This window comes from Scomber scombrus, chromosome 7, assembly GCF_963691925.1.
Source record: "Scomber scombrus chromosome 7, fScoSco1.1, whole genome shotgun sequence".
In the NCBI taxonomy this organism is placed as follows: Eukaryota; Metazoa; Chordata; class Actinopteri; order Scombriformes; family Scombridae; genus Scomber; species Scomber scombrus.
The window spans coordinates 6,153,166-6,176,145 of record NC_084976.1 but is presented as its reverse complement, the minus strand read 5'-3'; the positions used below and the strand labels follow the sequence as shown (position 1 = coordinate 6,176,145).

Genomic DNA, 22,980 nt, shown 5'->3' with positions numbered 1-22,980 from the left:
TTTTGAGAGGCGAAGCTTAACCTCCCCAATGAAAAAGCCTCGGAGAGAGTGGGATTTTCTGACAAGGGCTGTTAAACACCTGTGATTGCCACTATTGTCTGGATGCCTCGGCCTGTTTCCTCCAGCAGCTAACTGTCTTTATTGGTCGTCATCTTGTTTACGCCTCTTGTACAGGCTGCCAGGTAATAGACCAGAATGCTTGTGAAACACAAGACCATGTGTGCCGTGCGTTCGGTATTTACACTCCATCTCCACAGATGCTCTAAGAAATGCCACGTGAGATCCGTCCCTTCTGAGAAAACTATCTCAAGTCATCTCTTTTGCCTCACATACCTCAATGAACCCTCCCAATTACCACACACTGAAAGGCTTGTTTGTATTTGCCAGCAGGTGCAATCATGTCGCATGAGTGACTTCTTTGCTGCATTTTATGTCATAGTGATTTCCACTGTAAACAGGAAATGTCTGGGAGAAAAGAGCAGATTGTGTGAAAATGTGTGTACAGTGAGTGTGTGTGTGTGCACATGCTAATACAGCCATTCTAGCGCACACATGCTGGTGTTCACACCAGTGTGCTGCGGCTCTGCTTACGTAACCTTGCTTGTGTATTCCGTCCATCCGTTGACAGTGGAAAAGCGGCAGCTCCCCAGTGGCCTTCATGTTTGTTGTGCCGTAATGAAAGCGTTACTCTTCTCAGGATTAGGCTGCAGCCTACCTGGCTCTCAATGGGAAACTGCTGAGATTACAGTCGCTCCCCAGCGCGCTCCTAGACGATGACAAAGCCTCACACACAAGACCCTCTCAGGGCTTTTGCTGGCAGCTGCTGACACCAGGAGGTTTTTGTGCAGGTACTTGTATAACAAGACTTCACCACTTTGCAGACATTAAGCAGAATGATTCCCTGACTCTCTCAAGTGCTGATCTGACCATGTTAAAATTAATAAAAAAATTAATGACATGACTTGTGCTTGCACTGTAAACATATGCACACATTGCACAGTGTATCCCTTTAGAATATTATTAATAGACCACCTCAAAATATAATGACCTATCTGCCATAAAAAATTGGGTAATTTGCAAAGATTCAGAACAACATAACATTAATCGATGCCGGTTAACAAATTGGCTTCAAAGTCTCTTTAATCGCCAGTAGTATAAAATACAGAAAACAGACAATACATCAAACATGCTACGTGGCTTAAGCAGAACAAAGTAATTTACATAATTTCCATGCAGTGAGGCTCATGTTGTTGGATGAGCACAGAGGGAATTCTTTCATTTTCCCTCTTTGGTCACACCAAAGCTTAATTAAAGAATGGAGGAGCTCCCCGAGAAAATAGGCCTTTATAACTAGATTCAGCCCTTCAGTTTGGTCTGCTGTTAGAAAGTTTATCTCTCAACCTATGAGGTTGAAATGCAGAGCGGAAGAACCCAGTCCAGCTCCCTCTGAGGACGTTATGGATGATTTGATGACCGCTCTGGGCAGTTGCACAGCATCACAGTATATCACGCAGCTACAATGCCTTGTAGGGTGGCACTGGGCCAGTCTGAGACCCGTATAAATACACTGTCCGAGTGCCAAGTGTACCAGCAGGGCTCTGTGCAAGGTCAGAGAGGAACAGCGGTCTGCATGAAATCCCTGGACTGTAAATCCATCTAATCCCATTTTATTTGATTTAATCAGTTTTACTTTTTGCATGTTCTAGTGACCTCGTTGTTTAAACACCAGAAAGACCAGTTTACAAGGAGAATCACTATTTTTAAAATTGATTAGGTAATTTATTTATTTTTTAAGTTTTTGTTTTGGTGTTGAACTGACAAATCAAGCTATTTGAAGACATTACTTTTGGGTCAGGAATACCAGGGTGGACATTTTTTCCAAAATATTTCCAGGCATTTACAGACTATAACCCTAAGTAATCAATAGAGAAAATGATCAGATTAGTCAACAACCCACATTTTGCACAGACCTAAAGTTGTAGTCATGGTACCAGTTTAAGGCTGGTTAGAGTTGCATCTTGTAGAGAATAAATCAGGGAGGTGCAGCAATCCATACTCAATTTAAAAAATAAAACATTTAAAGTTAAATACATATAAAAAATATTTTTGTTTTGGCAAGGTAATTAACTGTGACATATTTGTTATTTGATTGCTGCTGCGGTTCACCTAAATTTGAAGGATGACTCAAATGCCTGCACTACTCAGAGTAACCAGCAGATGGAGCACATTCAGTACTGAATATGGCCCTGACTGACTGTCAAATTACATTGGTTCAATGTACTTTTTAACAGCTGTTTCAGTCTCAGCCCACCAACTACAGATACCAAAGAGGAAACACAGGTGCAACTCTTACAGAATGCAGCTTGAAAAAAAAGTAGTCCCTATCTTTAGCCTTTCTGATGTGAAGGAGTGAGCAAATGGAGCCAGATCTGCTCTTCTGATAATTTCTCTAATTTGCCTGAAACGTTACAGGATTTCTTTACACTCCTGACTCCTGTCTCACCACAGCTCTCTACCCCTGAATGAATAATGCATCACAGCCTTTCTAGTTCACTACCTGAGTCTGCTGCCCAATTATTACACCCTGTTCTGGTCTGTTGGTTTTTCACTTTTCCACATTCATTTATGCACTGCAAATGTCATCTCTCTCTATCCCTCACTAGATGAGCAGACACTTATGTCACAGGTCTTGCAGTTCTCACTGTGCCCCTTGAGTAGCATATAGGCGCAGGAGTGTACTTTGGCTCAGAATGTGAAAGTCTCAATTTATTATAATGTTATTATGGTGGGAGTCAGATGGATGTCATTCTCCGGGGTGCCATGAAGCCCCGCATTTGAAATATCTGCAACACTTTGGAAATGTATGCCAAGCTGGGTTGCTTTTTGATGCATATATTTATTTGTAAAGATTTTTTTTAAAGTAAATTTTTCATACATGTTCTGAATTGTAATAACCCTTAGTAGTCTAGCTCCAACTTGCACTGAATATGCTACTCATTATTCATTTCTAGTTGAATTTAAGCCCATAAAATATCTGTATAACATGATGTAGAATGACATAATTAGTCAATCAATAAAAAGTAAAGTTGTGTAGTGAAATCCAAATACTTAGCCTATCTGTAGGCTGAATTTTGTCTTGTTTTAAGCAGAATTCGAGTGAAAAACTCCACTTAACTGTTTCAGATAAGGACAGGAAATGGCTTTTCTGTAGTGTGTACGTTCTCACCTCAACCAAAATGTTCTGAGTTTTAGTTTTTGAGCACTGTAAATGTGGGCCAATAGGGCAGCAGAGCAGTGAACGCAGCTCTCTGCACAGTTTGACTCCACTAGGGGCAAAAAAGAAAGTCTGCACTTGTTGACGTATTTCAAACAGTTCCTGTTTTGGGATGTGTAGTGTGCTTGAGGCTTTTCACAACACGAGATATCGCCCGTTTTGTTTTGTGCAATGACTGCGGACTTTAGAAGTATTTGAAAGTTTTTTTCTTAGCTAACGAAGCTAAGTTTGCAGCAGTGGAGACATGGACTACTTATTTTCTGTGACGGGCAGCAGCGCCAGAGCTGTCAGAGACGCAATATCTCAGAGACTGTGGCCCGGACCCGGACCCGAACAGGACACAGTCCAAACCCAACAGCACCATGCTGGGACAGCTCACGACAACAACACCGTCCACTCAAACGCAGGTTGGACCAGTGTTTCATTCCTTGGTTGTTAAAGAACACGGGACACGTAGTCAACTTTCCCGAGAGACAAACCCACACTTCAGATTCCTCCAGAGCGCTCTGCCAAACTCCCTTTAAAAAACGACCACATTTCCTTGTTTCATGATTAACTCGCTTACCGAGTAGGATACAGTTCAACAACTATACACACACTGGAGTAAAGTTGTCACACTTAAATTCGGTTAAGTCCTGTGCATGAAATTTGGCTTATTGTGATATCATTTCCACTTTTAGCTAAGTTTTTGGCAGTTATTGCCGCAGCCCTTTGCAACTAAAATTTGCTCATTTCTTTTCTGGAGCAGCTCGACACAGAAAAGTTAAACATTTATTGAGCTAAATCATACTGAATATACACCCGAGCATTCATATACTTGAATAAGTTATTTGCGCAGAACGAATGAACATAATAGCGTAAACTGTTTTTGAAATAAGTTTTCAACTGTCAAAACTTTATGCCGTTGGTACCAGCAGGCAGCCTCTCAGCTAAAATAGTGACGTTTTAGACGTAATTTTGTTCCAGCGTCTGCAAAACAGACACCTTTTAACCCTTTAATGTTACAGTGTCATTGATGTGAAATAGCCAATCAGCAAGTAGTTGAGTATCAACAGTGGAGAGAGGAATAGGTGAAAGGTGTCCTCCTTAATTTCTCTCTGTCCTCATTATGAAAGGGAGTCACTGAACCCCATTATGGTCTTTACCACAGTAACTCATGAACATAACATAGAAGTTGAAATGAATGCATGTCAGCTTATGAGTGTATATTACTACTAATCAGTAAGCATTAAGTAAGCCTGTGTTGGATGGGGAAAATGAGTAGCTTCTATTATGCAATACTAGACTTCCTGGCCAGTGTGGTCATAGCAGGATCTCATGCTTGCTCCCCCGCCTGATTTCCTATTTCTTAACTGATTTTAACGTATAACATATCATCTAGGTTCATGTCCTCAGTGGTTGCATTCTGCCTTTCCAATTTGTTATGAGGACACACTGATGGTAACAACTGAAGCATTTCAAATATTTCAGATCAGTAGGCAATCCATGCTCAAACCATCCAGCCAGTGAGTGAACAAGCATGTCCTCAAGGCTTTTCACATCGGGGAGTATCTCCATGGTAATGAAGATTGGACCCCCCCTTTTTCTGCTTTGCCTCTCACACATAATTTATTATGAGACCCATCACTGCCTTCTCTGACTTTGAATTAAAAAACGGAGAAAAGTAAAAATGCATCCGAGCTCTCAGTCGTGCGGTTCCACTGAAATATCACTCGGAATGCTTTGCGCTGTTAATTGGCATTAATTGGTTGTTCTGAAAACACAGAAAGTTTTGTAGTGCGGGGGCCACAGTCTCACCCCCGCTCTGGTTTTTTAATATACAGCTCATGCAGAGTCATGAAGCTGCAGAGCTCGATGGCAGGCAGGTTAATTGTTGGATCTAATTAGGACAAAGATTAATCAGATGCATACTCCGCTGCTCTTGAAACGTCACCGGTGGCAGTCGGGTTCATTAGCAGCCCCTGTGCCTCTCTCTCTCTCTCTCTCTCTCTCTCCCTCTCTCTCTCTCTGTCTCTCTCTCTCTCTCTCTTTTTGTCCCTCTCTCCAGCAGCAGAGTGGACCGTGGGGACGGCTCGTGTTTGCAGGTTACTTGCCCCGCTGAGGGAGGTGAAAGAATGAGACTAACTAGATGTGGAGTCAGGTTGTGGGAAGTGAGGAGGATGTTAGAGACCAGGGTGGGCACGAGTAAGCCATGTGGGTGGGCAAGTGTGACAAGGTGAATGCTGACAAAGGGCGCCAACCCAGTGTCCACATTAACCTCTGAGCAATGAAGCCTCACAGTCTTTTGACGTCACCTGCGTGATCTTTGGCTGAATGTAAGAGGGTGCATCGGGCTCTAAAGTGCTCAATGAGGAATGGGACAGCATTTTTCAAATCACGTTACCTGAGGCAGAAGCTTTTCTGTGCCCGGTAAAGTGTGAAGCTCATATTTCAAGATGCACTTTAATAAAAACTGAGGCTCTGTTGCTCAATTTCGGAATAAAAGTATATATATGATAACTAATGTCTGGAAAGTTCAAATAGGCCAGTCACATGCCAAATACCCTCCTTAAATCCAGTCATGGTTTACGATCTCCCCCCTATACACGCTACTTATCACATGACCAAAGTGCCACACTTGAGTCATGTGATGACATCGACCTGAGCCAGTTCCAGTTGCTGAATTAAGACCTTTAGATGCGGTTGAAAGCTCAGAACAGGAACATACCTTCAAAGAAAGAACCGACAGTGCTTGCCGCTACTGTATGTGGTTACCAACACTTTCAATGACTTGTTAAATGGTCATCTCTAATTGTAGCATATATTTATAATTTACACCATAATTACTTCAATCACACTTGTGTAGGGTTTTCACAAAGGTCTTAATAAGCTCATAATGGACAAACAGTAGGATGGAGAAGTTGTTACTCTATAAGATCTTTTTTTTTTTTTTATACCTTGTCAGTGTTCATATCTTAAGTATATGTTCTTCATCGTTTTAGAAATAGGCTTAAAAAGATAGTAAGTAGCCCTTTGAGCTTGGATTATAAAGTGTTTTGGTTACATACTGTATCTCATGCATCATACTGAAACAGTGATAAAGGTGGAAGACAATAGTATGATAGAGAGATCAGACGGCATCATTAGAGACACAGCAACAGTATTTACAGTAAGGCACCTTCACTGTAAACACAGAACTAACATAGCCACAGGCATCAAGCCACATGCCACAGCGCAGCGTGCTCCTCTGCAGATCATCCTCCGATCATAACGTCTCAGCTGAAATCAGCAGCACATGATTCTCCGCCCCGGTGTCCCGCTCAGTGTCACCGGTTGAACAGATACAGTAGTGTATGGTTTCAATGTACTTTCTCTGGCCTGATTCGATTATGGAAGCCTGTGAAGAAATGACAGTAAAAAGTATTCTCACATGGAGAGAAAGATGATCATTTAGTTTTTTGTTTCTTGACTTAAACTTGAATCTCATCCTTAAGATACTGAAATGTTCAGATGTATTGATGAAGGCTGCGAAGGGGAGGGAGCAGTATTGTAATTTTGTATTTTGTACCCTTTTCAGAGTTATTTCACTTCTTTTCCGATCTATATATTTGACTTGTTTGAGCTTTTTCTTGTTTTATTGTTGAGTGAGATCTTAAATAGCGTTTAAAAAATGTTGCTTATGATTATGGACTACAGAAAAACTAGTAACCACTTTCTGGAAGCTAACAGGAATCAAGATAAAGAATAAAGGAGTTGCCTGCAAGAAAAGTAGTCCAGCTCACAATGTTGGGTGTAGAGTTACAACGGTGAATCGATTAGTAGATAGACAGGAAATGATCTGCAAATATTTTGATAATTGAATATTGGCTTTAGTTATTTTTTAAGGGAGAATGCCAAAAATTGCGCTTTCTCAGATGTGAAGATTTTTAGATTTTTTTAACCACAAGTAGTGTTATTGAGCAAAGTTTTTAACAGTGTGTTTTTATTGGACACATGCGATGTGAAACATAGTCCTGCTGTTCCACTGATCATCAGTTTATAATACAGTATGACCAGAAGATACATTACATGTAACTTCATTTTGTCTTGGTCTTTACAATTTTGGGAAATATACAGCCACAGAGAAAATAATGTCACAGCTTATGACTGTCATATTTTTATAGCAGTGCTGAAAATGATCTTCACTCTATTCATACTGTTACAGTGAAATGACCATAATATCACAAACAGATCATCTGCACACGTATAAATAGCAGATGGTACACCGGTGTCACAGTTCAAGAGCAGGTTTGTCCTCCTGACATTGAACTCCCTCCTTCTCCTCCTTCTACTTCTTCTTCTTCTAAGTTCTTCCTGTCCCTGCGGTGTTCACTTACAGTATTTGTCACTTTGTAACATTCACCCTAGGCTGACACCACCTCCGCTGCAATTATCAGGTTGATTCAGAAACTGCAATCTGCTGATGCTCTCAGCGCTCTAATAGGTGATTTTAATCACTTTAATTTCCAAAAAGTCCTTGAGCAGTTTGTATCAGCGTGTCGCTCGCCCCGCGTGTCATTATGAGACACTCCTGGGATCTGTTACAGCTCTGTTGAGGGGAACTTAAGTGGCAGGACTCCCGTCGGGCTCGCCGGACTGCAGCACCATGCACCTGCTTTGCACTTAGAGAAGTGTGTTTAGCATTTGAACTAAATGACTGTTCCCTGACTTTTCAAGGATGCTTTGTCCACACTGGTTTATGTTTCAGGATTCAACAGCACTGAGGACCACACGGAAATTGTATCTTTCTTCAAGGACTTTGTCACCATAATGATGACAGTCTGTCCCACTAGCAGAATGATGCACGTCCTCTGAGGGAAACTAGAAAGGAGGTCAGTTTAGAAATAAAAAAAACACATTTAGATGAAAATAGAGACACATGAGGCTCTGTATCTGTGTGATGGCAGGATTGGGACTAGATAAACTGCACAGTCATAGCCCTCAAAGCCTCTAAATTAGACATACCTGTCTCTAAGTGAGCTGAGGAGCACTATATATATGTGGTGATTGACAATTCTGTGATCAGTGGGAGGATATTTCAACAGCAGATGTTTCAGAGAGACCAGATGATGAGCGCCAACGCTGAGCACTGTTGACATTTAAGTGAAGGTAATTAAGATCAGTTCTGAATGACTCAACTGCATCTTTTTGCATCGCTGAAAAAAGAGAACCCAGCAAATAGCATGTGGCTCTTTTTCCCGAGGACTCCACACCTGTGCTGCTAATTCCCCTCCTTCTAAGTACATCACAGAAATAAAACCACAGACTATTAAAAGAGCACTGATACGACCCCTCCCGCAGTTTTCCAAAATGATGTTTTTGAACCTCATATTTGGGTTTTACCGCTTGCAGAACCACCTGTTTGTTTTTTCTTCTTCTTCTTAGACTGTCTTAATCATGGTGCGGTAGAGCAGCTCTTTCTTTCACTGATTCAGGTTTGGAAGGATTTCTGTCTTCTCTAAGCTAATCAACGGGGAGCCGGCACAAGGAGACATTTGATCAAGTGTACAGATGATTGTGTCGCTCTCCCGCAGGAGGTGAGGGAACACCTGGTGATGCCATTTCTCACGATGAAATACGAACTCTTCAAACATTCTCAGAAAGGGAGTCTGTGTGGAATATAATTGCTTCTGGGCAAATGCAGCTGTTTTCTACTCTATATTTGCCACAATCTGATAAAGACTGGTTGGTTAAGCAGTTCAAAGGTTTACCACACCAGAGATCACTACTCTACTTCAGCTGTGACGATAAACACAGATTTGTTTTCTATAAAATATTAACCTGTTATATTGAGCAATAAAAGGTTGCACAGCTCCTTGGAAAAGGCCAATACAAATATTTGCAAGTTGAGCTCCATGCACTCTGAGATGATTGTGGTTAGGACAACGAAAATAATGATCTGTTGACACTGTCATCCTATTAAAACACAGTTTGAGTTTTGCTGTACCCTGTGGGCACAAGAGTTGAAGCAGACAGTCATAATGCCCACTACAGTTAACCTGCTCAACACAAGAATTAGACTGAATGATGTGGTGTTTTCTGTTTGTTTAACTCCCAGTAATATATCATAGATGACAGCTGTGGTTATTTAACATTGGGATCAGGTAATCATAGTATGTTTGGTTAATGATAATAAGAGGAACAAAGTGTAACACCATTTTTGGGATCACAACCTCTGAAGTTTTTGGCTGTACTAGACCTGTCACGATAGCTACTTATGTTGGACGATATATTTTCTCAAAAATAATCGTGATAAACGATATTATTGTCATTTGAAGATCGTTTTATGTCACTGATATAATGATAATATAATAACATAATAATGCAAGGACAGGGATTGGAGAGTGGGTGCTACACTTCTGTAAAAACACAGACTGCCATTGTGGGCTATTACCTTTAGTAGTTATTTACCTTTAATTCTTCTGCAGTCTCCACTCAGGACGTACACAGTGAGGAATGGAGGACACTACTAGCTTAGCCAATGTGACATGAATAGCCTCTTCTAATGTGAAGTCTGGCAATATTGAGGTCAAAAAAATGATTGAGGTCATGTCCATGTATCATACAATAAGTCCATATATAGACATGATGATGTTGAAAATGATGTTATTGTAAGATAAGTGGATAACTTAATTATTGTAACAGGCCTATTCTCTACTGACATTTCTCTCTTTATTTGAAACAAAATCACGTTAAATTATGGTTAGTTTTAAGCTCTAAAAGTTCGAGCAATCAGGTCAGGTGCCCAGGGGCCCTATAGCAGAAATGGGCCCTCAATGATGGGAGAATGATGGGCTTTACAGAAATACGACACAAGGCTTGATGTTGATAATTATGGTCACTGTCAGAAACCTAGTATTGAGTTACAAGGCGACCACACGACAACAGAGCAGCGTTATCCAATCAGAATAAAATAAAAGATGTTTGGGGGAAATGAGCATCAGTGCCCAGGGGCCTAATGCAGCATTTAATATTAGTATGAACTATCATGCTTTTACAAACCAACTTTTAACAACAGCCCAAAGCACATATGATCATTTCCTAGAGTAACTGCTATGATCTTCAGTGTGATCTCAGCTCTGACCACACATGGGTCAGTGTGTGGCTGCAGTGGCGCCACTTCTTGGTTTATGTATGAAAAGCATAACTGCCAAAAATGGCAGACAGCCCACAGGCCGCCCCTGAGGTTAATGATTGTCCTTCCTCTTTTAGTATCTGTGGATGTTTGACTAAAAGCTCTGGTTGGTTTTTTTACCAGTGGTTTTTAAAAGTGTAGCTCAGTTCCTGACCACTCATGGTTCAAGACAGGAAGTTTCACAAAGTCTTTCTTTCTCAACTATGTTTTTGGCCTCTTTTCTCTCTAAGTTCGCTTTATTGAAAAAGGATCAACATTTGGCACTAAAACAGTTTAGAAGACGGGTTTTGTTTTATTGCTAAGCAGAGAGACACTTCATCAAGTTGTCAGGTCTCACCCCCCCCCTCTGTGGTAGTCATGCAGATATATTTGAAGAGACGCTTGCCTTCACCCCCCCCCCCCCCTGATCTCAGTGGATTTGTCTGGGTAGATGGAACGTGTTGGTGATACAACCTCTGTGTCTGTTTGGCCATGGCAGACTGCGGTTAGACTGGAGGTGCACTGTAGAGGAGTGTTTTAGATGACTCATATCACCACATGAAATATGATGATAATTTTTATTTAATGCAGTCGTAGGAGGAGTTTCCAGATGTTTTAAGCAAAAGTAGCAATACTCAACATATGAGCATGCATTTTAATGTTGCAGCTGGTCAAGGTCATACTGTTTTAATAGGCAAAACCCTTATCTGCAAAGAAAGTAGTCATATTAATTGTGAATTGACTGTCACTAAACTGAACTGACTAAGTAATGTCAGTTACAAACCAATATCACATTTAAAGCTGGCTAACAGCAGCTATCTTTAGCCACCATAAACTGCTGGTCATACCAGACCAAGTAAAGCTGTAGCAGCAAAACCCCAGAGTCTATTGAAGTGAGCAATGATACATTTTATTGCTTATAATTTAAAACTTTCATTGGTAAGAGGAATAATGTGTCTTCTTTAGTTACATAGTCCTGCTGGAACTGCAATATTCCCTCTGAGAGTTTAAAGTACAGCCATGTAAGAAATAAAAAGTCAAGAGTTTTGCTGATACAGCCTCGCTTGGTCTGGTATGACTAGTGGCATACGGTGGCTAATATTGGCAGACTTGCCAAGTAGATACTGCCATTATGATTCACTTTACTGACTTTATGACTTCTGGTGCTACTGTGACACTTCATGCCAGCTTTTAACATTAACCCTTAATTGTCACTTCACGCCACTCCAAAAAGGTCACACTGCTTTAAATTCAGTACTCGAGTACCGTTACCAGGGAGAAAGTTTTACAACAGCCCTTTTTTTTTGCTTTTGGCTCAATAAGAAGATCTGATAATGCAGAGTTTGTGTTTCTCAAAGCTGAGCTCATCACTTCTCCTGCTATTGATTGGAGCTGTAACCTGAGAGGTTAGTGTTGCTGCTGAGATGCAGAGTACCAGGGCTCCACGGGGTGACGTCAGCAGATAAAAGATGCCATTTTGTACCACAAAGGTCGACGACGCGACCGCCTTCTTCCCAAACGCCCATATTGCTTTTTCCACCATGAACTTTCTAGTGAGGCAATCCAAAGATTATTTCATTCATTAAGGGCGATTACGTCATATTAACGAATGGACATTGGTCATGGGTGGCCTTTTACAGTTCAGCACACATCAGTCCAGTCGTAGCGTTGCATTACTGTCACGTTGAAGATGAATCACAGAGTTGTTGTGGAAGCTACAGCCAGCATACATTATGTATATGTATCATCGCCATCGATCCAGCCAATGCAGAGTTAGACTCCAGTCACACCATTCATCATATCCCCTTTTACCCCCCCAACACACACACACACACACACACACACACGCACACACACGCACACACTACCTACTTCCCCCAACTTTGACTTGCAAAGAAATATTGCTCACATCGTAATAACATAAATAACGCCAAAGTTTGGAGGAATCACAGTGTGATTAGTGAGCCTGGAGTCTCAAGGCATGTGACAGCAAAGAGGAAGAAGATGGGGAGGAGGAAGAGGAGGAGGGTGCTCAATCAGGACCTCCTTTTTTCAGCTGCACATCAACTATGGATCAAAGTACTTCCACTGCATGATAAAGCAACTGTTGCAGTTTTATTGTGGTTCACTGTGCAGGATGTTTTATTCGTCGCGGTAGTGTCGGTGTCCATCTGTGTGGTTGGACACCTGTGTAGCACTGTGATTAAGAGGTGTTGTCATTGTTAAATAACATGTCTTGTTTTTACACGTAATACATTTATTTTTTCAGTTAAACTTTATAAAATGAAAAGTGCCCTTCACCGTTTTACAAAATCACAAATGTTTTGGTACTAATTAAAATATGAATGCTTTTTATTCAAAACTAAGGTATCAAAAATAATACTATTAGTACTTTGCTAGTACCTCATTTTAACGAATAGACTTTTATTTTAATTTCAGAAAAGATGTCAATGGGTTTTTTTTCTGCGTACAAGCAGCTACACACACAAGGACTTTCCCTTAATAAAACTGGAAAATCCAAATTTAGCTTAAAATCGCGAACTATCTGATCAAAGAATAGTTAAATGACATTATAAGACATTTGATATGGGATTTTAGTGCTTGACTTGACAGTTTGGGATGCTAACCCTGCAGCGAACAATGATTATCTTATCTTAAACATACCTAAACAATGAATCAGTTATCAAAATAGTTTCCTATAACATTTCTGTCAGACTAATAGGTTAATAGACTTAATGTTTTCAGCTGTACTACAGACACAGCTTGTTTTGTCTGACCAACAATCCAAAGCACAAAGACATTCATTGTACTGTAATAATCTAAAAACAACAAATCTTAACATTTGAGAAGCTGGAACCAGGAACATTAGTGTTTGATACATGATGTAAACAAGTAATCAACTGAAAATTCCCACTGATGAATTGAGTGACTAATTGATTAATCAGTTGTTTCAGCACATGACTTGTGAATACAGTAACATTATATTTATATAGACCTGTGACGCACTTCACCCATTGAGAGCAACTAAACTCCTTCATTTCAGACCAGTATACTAACAGATGCCTTGTTAATACTTTATCTAATGACCCTTTTACATTGAATATGTCATTATGACTGCATTATAGCCGTCTGAGTGCTTCTCCTTTTCATTCAGAATAATATGATTCGGAGCAATTTCCCCACAAGCTGAAATTACTGCTGCAGACAGGTTTAACACTGTTATTCCTTTAATAACACCTTTTCCCTTTTAGTTCGCACCAGGTTCGTCACTATGGAAACAGTCACGTACACGCTGTCAGAATATTAATTGTAATGAGCGTGCATTAACGAAAACACACCACGGCATGGACCGACGTCTGGCTTTTAATGTCGAGGATAGAGAGAAAGAGAGAGAAAGAGAGAGAGAAAGATGGAGAGAAAGCGTCTCGCAGCATGAAGAATTTAAACCATGTTACCAGCGACACAACGGGAGTGTGATTAGTCTACATGGGGAGAGTGTTAATGAGAGGACAGGGCAGATCCAGAGCCGCCTGTTATAGCATGGACAAGCCCACACACACACACACACACACACACACACACACACACGCACACACACACACACACACACACACACGCACGCACACAAAACTGCAGTTCAGCAAAGTTTCCCATAAAGGCTGAGTGGTGTATAGGCCGATCCGTGGAGGCTGGCAGTGTAGTATAGAGCTGAGTGGTACTGAGAGTGTTGGCAAAGGGGTGTTGCCTGTCACACTGTGTTCTCTGTGTTGAAGCTGACAGCTCCACTAGACCCGTATACTGTACATTCATTACAATGGAGAGACTGCAGCAAGCATTTTAGCGGACTCACACAGATATAATGGCCTGTTTTCTTGTTGTCTGTCCTCTGAGACTGCAGGAATGTTGATGAAGAAAGTTGGCTGTTGTTGGTATGATACATTACCTTTAACTTCCTGCAACTTCCAATATGGAGACATAATTAGAGGATCCATAAGTGTGATGATTCTCCTGCGAGGTTGGAGACATTTTAAAGTATTAAAAAGCCCTGAGAGGAATGTCATCTGTTCATTTAAAGCTGGTGCACCATGTGTCTACTTTATAAAGGTGGTGCCCACTCCAAGCCCTGGCAACCGGCGAGACTCCCTGCACGCTATCAGTGAACTCCCAGCTCTCTGAATCTCAGGGCATTAATGCTTTGCTTATGGTATGTGATATTGTATAGTAGCTGGCGATGCATAATAGATGAGCTCCCTTTTGCACATGAGGTAAAAAGGCGTATGAAACTTTCAGCTCCTCTTCACTGTAATAAAGTTGTCATGTCCTCTTAACAACTTAAAGACAGCTGCTCCAGGCTTCACTTTAAAGCCATAGTTTGTCACTGGGTGAGAGTCAGCACTTTTTACAGCAGTTTTTATTTGAGTAAGCACTTCGCCGTGAATAGTGACTGATCAGTGTCTTTAGACTCTTGACTTAGAGTCAGGAGTAACGACAATCCATTCATCCATCCATCTATCCATCCATCCATCTCAGCCAACCTATCAGGAGAGAAGTAAACGACCGTCATACTAGCTGGATGACTATGATTCAGGTCATGTGATCAATACTAGATGACTTAAACATTACCAAACCAGGTGTAGAGATTTCTGACAAAGCAAATGACACAACGATACAGTTCAGTGTTGAAACAGGCCTATTATCTCTTTACCTGACGTTCATATTGGATTGTTGATTTTAACAAGGTAGCTATCTCGTTTTGGTTGTGAAATGTGACTCTGCTATTTCTGTCCATTACAGGCTATCATAAACTGTGCCATCTGGGTTGTTGGTGTTCAGTTCCTTTAATACTAACGGATGTTGAAGTCAAAACCGGTTTAATGTGCATTAACTTCCAGAATGTGCTCCCGAATTCTCTCAAGTAAATGTAAAAGCTAAGTTTAATGTATACCAATTCAATGTGTAGTTCTAGTATGAGTTGATTAATGTATAAAATGTCAAAAAATTAAGACTAATGTCCGATCAATAATATCTTATGAATGTAGATGAAGAAAAAGCTGCAAATACATACATTGGAAATGTTTTTAGTCATTTTAGTATTTTAACCGAGCTAGAGATGTTCGATCAGTCAGTCCACCACCAAGACATAAATATAACATAAAACAACGATTCTATAAATGCATTCCTGGACCCCAGAGGAAGAAACCTAATGGCTTTGATGATCCTGAGTTTCCCTCGTGTGCCACCATGCGGTTGACATGTCTCGACAACTGTTACGTGGACTGCTGCACACATACACACAACAAATTAGGCGCGCACACATTCGTGACCCCCTCAAGGATAAATTATAATAGCTTATGCTGGCCCCACATTAGAGGATAATTGGGCAGATTTTGGGGTCAGATTCTCCCTTGTTGAAAATTGCAGCAGTGTTTGCCATTCGCAACAGATTATCTGCCCAAATCATCCTGCAGTGTGAGGAGTTCACAGGGGTTCAATGTTTGATATTTACAACTGGAAATCCTATAGTGTGAAAGGAACAGCAATGGAATATTGAGCAGAAACCCGCAATAGCCAATGGGAGCCAGCTGACCGGTAAGCATCATCAACCAGATGTTGCGTACTTGTGTTTAATAGAGACATGACTACCAACAGCACGATAGCACTTAAACATTGTATCAGCATGTTAGCATTGTCTCTACAGTTGACTTAAATGGCATATATATCAAAGCATATATAAATAAATACAACAATAAAAATACAACCAAAGATACAACAGATATTGTATAGCCATGTTGAGAAATCGTCAACAGTTATCAAATATATCATCTCACCATATATAGTGTCAACCCACTCCTACAGTTAATCAATACATATAATTATATACAAATTAATCAAATACAATTATTGCTGATGGTCATTTCCATCAGTCAATAAACCAGTAATCATTTCATCACTGAAGTTAACAATTGTGACTCATGTTAATACAACACAGATCTCCTCAGAAATGTTGATTCAGCAACTGCCAGACAAATCTAAACACAAATCTAATCCAGGGATGGTGCAGTATTTGTTGCAGGGCTATTTCATTACATCTTCATTATTTCATCCAAGCCCTAAATATCCAAAAGCTGCTAAGCCTGTGAGTCTGTATCCCTCCCTCCCTCCCTCCCTCTCTCCCTCACCAACTTTTGAGGAAAGTCTCCAGCAGCAGTCTTAACTAGTCCCGCACAGCACCTGTTCATTGTGGCTGTGGTCCAGAGCTCTCGCTTCCACTATACTGTTTAGGGGGGCTTTTCTAAAAATAACATCTGGGGAGGACTGCATAGCCAGCAGGCAGGGAAAACAAGAGAGCGGAGGGAAATTGGCTGCTTGTGTATTCTGTCCGACCATGAGGGAATGTTAGTCAGATAGTTGTTGACTCTCCTATTCCCTGCCTGCTTCAGTTTGTCATGGCTGTGTACAAAGAGAGGGGGGGGACTATATATTTAGCAGCCGTGATTCATACTCAACAGATTGCCCGGGTACAGAACACAGCATGTTCGTAGAGTCAAATACAGTAGCGTTGTGTTCAGCTCGTCCACAATGATTGGAGATGAGTGTCCGGGATGCAGAAAGATTTCCCATCCATCACTGCTTTTTGTTTTTTCCAGAGAGTCATTGCATTTTCTTGAATTCCTTTGCAGCTGTTGGGTTTGTTATTGTTGTATTGTTACAGTATTCCCAAAGGTATAGCTGTGGTTTGCTATATAGGAGACACCTTTCATTGTTTTTTTCTATTTAGTCAGATTTACACAGAGTACACATATTAATGGTAGCATCAAAGAGAGCGTGTGAGTTCAAGTGTTCTGACTTGATGTTGATGTCTTTGCAAGTAGAGCCCGATCGATTATATCAGTCAGATGTTATCGGCCGATATTGGCCTATTTCACATATATACATATCGATGTATAAGTTGTCCGATAAGCACCATTATATATTTTTTATCTTTTTAAAATGACATAGGCCGCATTTTTTTGTATATTTGATCCTTTTTCTAAATGTAAGTTTAATATATACATATGTGTTTGTTCTGTGTGTGAAGTTTACTGTTTCAGCACAATATCATGGCCTTTACTACATATCTTTGTCACAAATGTTTGATAACCACATATGAGGGATCATTGCAAAAAAATGGGTTTATGTATATATTCTGTATATATAAGATTATCGGCTCATATATCAATAATGGAATTTTTTTTACTCCCTGATATCGGCATCGGCCCCAAAAATCCATTATCGGTCAATAGCTGGAGCCTTTCATCAGTGTTTGTGAGAGAAAAAGAGAGAAGCTGTGAATAGGACTGTTAATATGGTATGAAAAATGATGCTTTCATGCTGAGAGAATACAGTTCTTTAATATCCTATTTCAATATTTTCTTTTGTCCTCAAGAATCTTCACTTCCGAAATGTGTCACCCAGTTGGGGGTTCATCACAGTTTTCACGTAACAGACCCCACATAGACTCATTAAAACCTAAACATGGAGCTAGAAAAGTACATACCCCATAACTGTGATCATTTGTAGTGAAGTAAATAACCACAACCCCCCCCCCCCCCCCCAGAACACACACACACACTGATACCTGCTGCGCTCTCGTATGCAGCGCTCCGTTGCCACGAGGCAGTGTGGCGAGCCGTGACTCGGATGCAGTCATTGTCACACATTTTTTCGTTAAGTTGCTCAGAGAGGCATGACTTCTTGTGACTGTTTACATCCCAGATTGGAGAGAGGCAGCCTTTGTTTTCCCGACACACAGCAGCTCCTTTCAGCTTCCGCGCGAGTCACACAGCTTCTCTCACAGTTGACCTGGTGTTATTGTAATACAGGCCATTAATGAGCCAAGATGAATCTTCTTTATGGGAAACGACTACAGTGAAATAACCTACGCTGTGGTAACTGTTGTTTTACTCGGTCGAACAACAAATTAGATAACTAGCGACCCGGGCTCGCTTCTGTTAGACATTCTTCCACTGCGCTGTTCGGCAAAGATAACTGTGTCTACTTTATCTAGATTGGCAGTGGCCACAGGCCCATTTCTTCACACCTTTCCGGTGCAGTCTCTCCATCTCCCGCTGCTCCAGATTCTGCCATTTTGAGCATGTTTTATCTGTCTCAGTGCATGATGTGCTGTATGTTCCTGTTACAGTGAACTAAAAAACACTTCATACCGCAACAGAAAAAAGAAAAAAAATCACAGTTGAAACAATACCCGTCTGGATATTGACGGTAAAAACATGCTTGACTGAAAATCAAAACTCCGATACATCACTGAATGCGGATGGATGACATGAAACAAACAGGCTGCTGGTTTTGTGGACTTAGGAAATAGCTTTTGTTGTATAGAAGCCGGGCTTATTTACAGACAACAGATGCTCCTGGTTTCCCGTGGAGTAGGATGCAACCTGAGCCTTTGTTTTTGAAGGAGCCGCGGCGTCCAGCTCCGCTGTGTGTCTGGAGTGTGAATAAAAATGCCCATTTCTTGTGCCGCCATCCATGGGTGAGGTTTAATTTTAGACCAATCACTGCCTCGTCATGTGCAAACACCCCTGCAGCTGCTAATACATATCTGTTCTTCTGGTTGGCTCTCTCTGTCTGTCTTGGTCTTTGTGGCTCTCTATCACTGTATCCTCCTCTTCCTTCCTCTCATTCTGTTTTTATTTGGGAGTGCAAGGTCACGTGTTAACCCCCTGATCGTGCTCATCCTGCGCTGGATTTCCAGCTGTGTTTTAAACTCGACGAGCCACAAACACGGCACCGGTCTTTTATCGTCCCTGCAATTCCGCAGCTAACAAAACAGATCAACACCTCCGCTGTTTACTAAACGAGTCAGGTTACATTCAGTCTGCCACACTGGCATGACCGGCAATTAAACAGAGACACTGCAGATTAGATTTCATAACAGGAGAGCATGGAATCACATTTATGACACGTTGCCTCCAAATAGCAACGCAGTCATCCGCAATTCAGAGATCAGTTTTGTGCCCCCCCACCCCCTCCTCACTGAAAGTAATCATCCTCTCCAAGGTTTGCATTTGGATTTTGAATAATTGATTTGGCACACACCCACAGAGTGTGCAGCCATTGTGTTTTCACTCAATCGACTCCTTACCCGAGGTTTTCATGAAGCTACATGTTTATACACTAACCCAACTGGAAAATGAAATATCACCCATTTTTCCAAAGAACGCCTCGATGTTCAATGAATATCGGAACAAGCTTTTAGACAATCTGTCCTGCGAGGTGTTTAAAGTGTTGCTCTCGGTTGTTTGCATGAAAGGTTTCGTGTGAGGGATTAAACAGACCCTTAAACACCTGTTGGACACCTGTTGGTGAAGCGGGAGTGAATGTCGTCGGTTTCCGAACGTTCCAGAAATCATCGGACACATCCAGATGTTTTTTGACCATTTGACATTGATCGATTCCTCCCACAGACCAAAAACATGTAGTTTATGTTAATTGGTCACTCTAAATTGCCCGTAGGTTTTGAATGTGAGTGTGAATGGTTATTTTTGTACCCCGCCTCTTACCCAATGACAGCTGGGATTGGCTCCATCTCCCCCGCAACCCTCTAGAGCAGGCATGTCCAAACTATTCCATAAAGGTTCATGTGGCTTCAGGTTTTTATTCCAACCAAGCAGCATACCAGGCTTGACTCATTCAATAAACTGATCTCAGTCTTCAGACAGCTGATTGGTTGAATCGTGTGTTCTTGATTGGTTGGGACAAAAACATGAGCATTATAGAACAGTTTGGACATGCCTGCTCTAGAGGATAAGAAGTGTAGAAAATGAATGAATGAATGAGTTAATGTTTTTTAGGTCGAGGTTTTTTTAAATTGTTGTTGTTTTTCTTAAAATAATGTACATGTCGGTGTCCTCAGGCATCTTCAGACCTTTTAAAATCATCAATCTAATCAGCAACCTTACAAGGAAAAATCAATCTCCAGTTAAACACGTCATAGCTGAAGACATTTTCAACATATGATGAAGGGTCACAAGAAGTCACGACTTTATATTATGGGATTAGAAACCAAAAGATCTAGTAAGCTCTGCCCTAATATTAAAATTTCACATTAACACAGCCTTAAAGCCATGTAGAGCACACGTTTAATCTATTTTATAATACTATAAAACCATGGATGAATCTGGTATGACTGTGTCAGTATTGTCTCCATTCATTTTCTCAGCCTCGGCGTACGCATCATGAACTGAGCCCACAGTATCAGCTTGGCCAGTGTGATATTTACACCTGAAGCAGCTCTGATTTCCTCCTCCCTCTCACTTTCTGTGAGGTTGAGCCCCAAAAATAGCAACACTGGTGTATGACTCATGTTTGTGAGCCATCTGAGACGCCTGATGAGACTCAAATAAAGGGACTCATTAGTCATGTGCAACACCCACCAAAAGAAAAACATTTAAGGGAGGTGTTGACTGGGTTGACATTAATCTCAAAGTGGTGACCTCCTCCAATCAACTGTCAGGAATAAAGATCTCCTTTCTTGCCCTTCACACCCAACGCTTTTATTATATAGAATGTTCTTCAATCCTATATGCCCATGCTTCTTCTTCTCCTCTGCCCCGAGTCAAAGACCAACGTCAGCCCCTTTTCTACATCGTCTGCACTCCCAAGAGTCTCCTTCCAGTTTCTTTCATCTCCCATCCTATCTTCTTCTATCTTTCATCTCTTGCCCCAGTATCTCATCTACCTTCTTGCCTTCATCTCCAACTCCCAGTCTTGTAGCTGTCTTCACTCTTCTGTCACCATTTGTCCTTTATTTCTCTTTCCCTTTGCACCCACATACACACCCATCTCTTCCATATTACATTCCTTTCAATCTAACTAAACCCCCCCACCCCCCTAGCTGCGGCCTCCTCCTTTTCTCTATCTTCTGCCTTGCTTCATCCCACCACCCATCCTGGAGCCTTACTTCTGCCTGCAGCCACTTCCTCTCAGTGTCTTCCAGGATCTTTCTTTTTTTGGGGAATGTTCCTTTCAAAAATGACTAACACCAACTGGAGTTAATACCAACACTTCCAGTGCATACCCTCACCGTTCTTCCCCATCTTTCTCTTCAGCTGTCCCCCATTACCCAACCAGCACGCAGCACTCAACTCTCCCTTCTCCTTACATTTCAACCCCCCTTTTCCCCAACCGTATCCATCCTTTTCCTCTCCTCCTCTCAGTCCGCATCCAGAGCGGGCGCCCTGATGGAGGTCAGCATGGTCCCTGTCTGCCGTGAGAGGCAACAGGGGAAGGAAGGCAAGGTGAATTGCTCTCAGCGCCTGTCATCGCTCCGTGTGGTAGGCTAGAAGGAGAACAGAGAGAGAGAGAGAGAGAGAGAGAGAGAGAGAGAGAGAGAGAGAGAGAGAGAGAGAGAGAGAGAGAGAGAGAGAGAGAGAGAGAGAGAGAGAGAGAGAGAGAGAGAGAGAGAGAGAGAGAGAGAGAGAGAGAGAGAGAGAGAGAGAGAGAGAGAGAGAGAGCGCAAGGAGGGTAGAATCAGAGCGAGAAGGAGAGAGAGGGAGGGAGGGAGGGAGGGAGAGAGGGAGGGAGGGAGGGAGGGAGAGAGGGAGGGAGAGAGAGAGAGAGAGAGGGAGAGAGAGGGAGAGAGAGCGAAAGTGGTCCGGCGCTCACAGCTCACATCGCTGGCTGGCTGGCTGGCTCCACTCACTGTTGACGAATGAGCTGTCTACCCACGGGGCTGGGAAACGGCAGCTTGTGACAAGCTGGGGAGAGAGGAACATGAATGTAATGCGTACCTTGCCTCGCTTGCTTTCAGATACCGGCCAGAAGAAGACACCAGAGAAGAAGGATGGGAGGCGCATGTCGTTCCAGAGACCCAAAGGGACCATCGAGTATTCTGTGAGTAAAAAAAACAAACAACACGAGCAAACTCCGCTCTCTCTGTGTAATGTCGCTGTGTGTTTAGGACGCTTCTCTGCTCCTGTGCTGCTGCTGCTGCTGCTGCTTCTCTCTGTATATATGTGCGTGTGTGTGGTGCTGGTGGTTACTGTAGCTCCGACTAGCCTCAGTAATCTTCTAGCGGTAGCGGTTGTGTTTGTGTATTGTGAAGGCACCGTGTCTGACCATGCTTCGGTTGCTCATTAGTGAGGGGGTGAAGCATTTTCAGGATTTTTGCCAGTGTAACACGTGCACCTAATGCTCAAGCTGTCAAACAGAAAGAGGACTGTGTATGTGTGTGTGTGTGTGTGTTTGTTTATGTGTGTGTTTGTGTGTGTGTGTGTGTGTGTGTGTGTGTGTGTGTGTGTGTGTGTGTGTGTGTGTGTGTGTGTGTGTGTGTGTGTTTGCAGGGTAACAGCTGATAGAAAGCTTTGAAAACAATGTATCCTCTGTTTAAAGCAGCACAACGCTCAGCTCCATTTTGCATGTTGATGTATAGGGAAGGAGGGAGAAACTGTAGCGGCTCCGTACGTTTCTCCAGCAGGACTGGAGCAGGACGGATATGCAGGATAGGCACCGGCGGGATGTGTATTTGTTTTTCCATCAGTTCCCTTTGCCACGTATCGGCAAGCATTCCACC

At 41.9% G+C, this 22,980-nt stretch overlaps 1 protein-coding gene across 2 annotated transcripts in view; it reads left to right on the top strand.

The window, feature by feature from the left end:
* The first annotated feature begins 3,365 nt into the window (after positions 1–3,365).
* The window catches only part of oxr1a (oxidation resistance 1a), a 64,051-nt gene continuing 44,436 nt past the window's right edge, over positions 3,366–22,980 (top strand). For both annotated transcript variants that reach the window (XM_062421931.1, XM_062421930.1), the window contains exons 1-2: positions 3,366–3,681; positions 22,219–22,301. In XM_062421931.1, the coding sequence (XP_062277915.1) occupies positions 3,519–3,681; positions 22,219–22,301 (246 nt within the window). In that variant the 5' untranslated portion in view covers positions 3,366–3,518. The remainder of the gene's footprint in view (positions 3,682–22,218; positions 22,302–22,980) is intronic.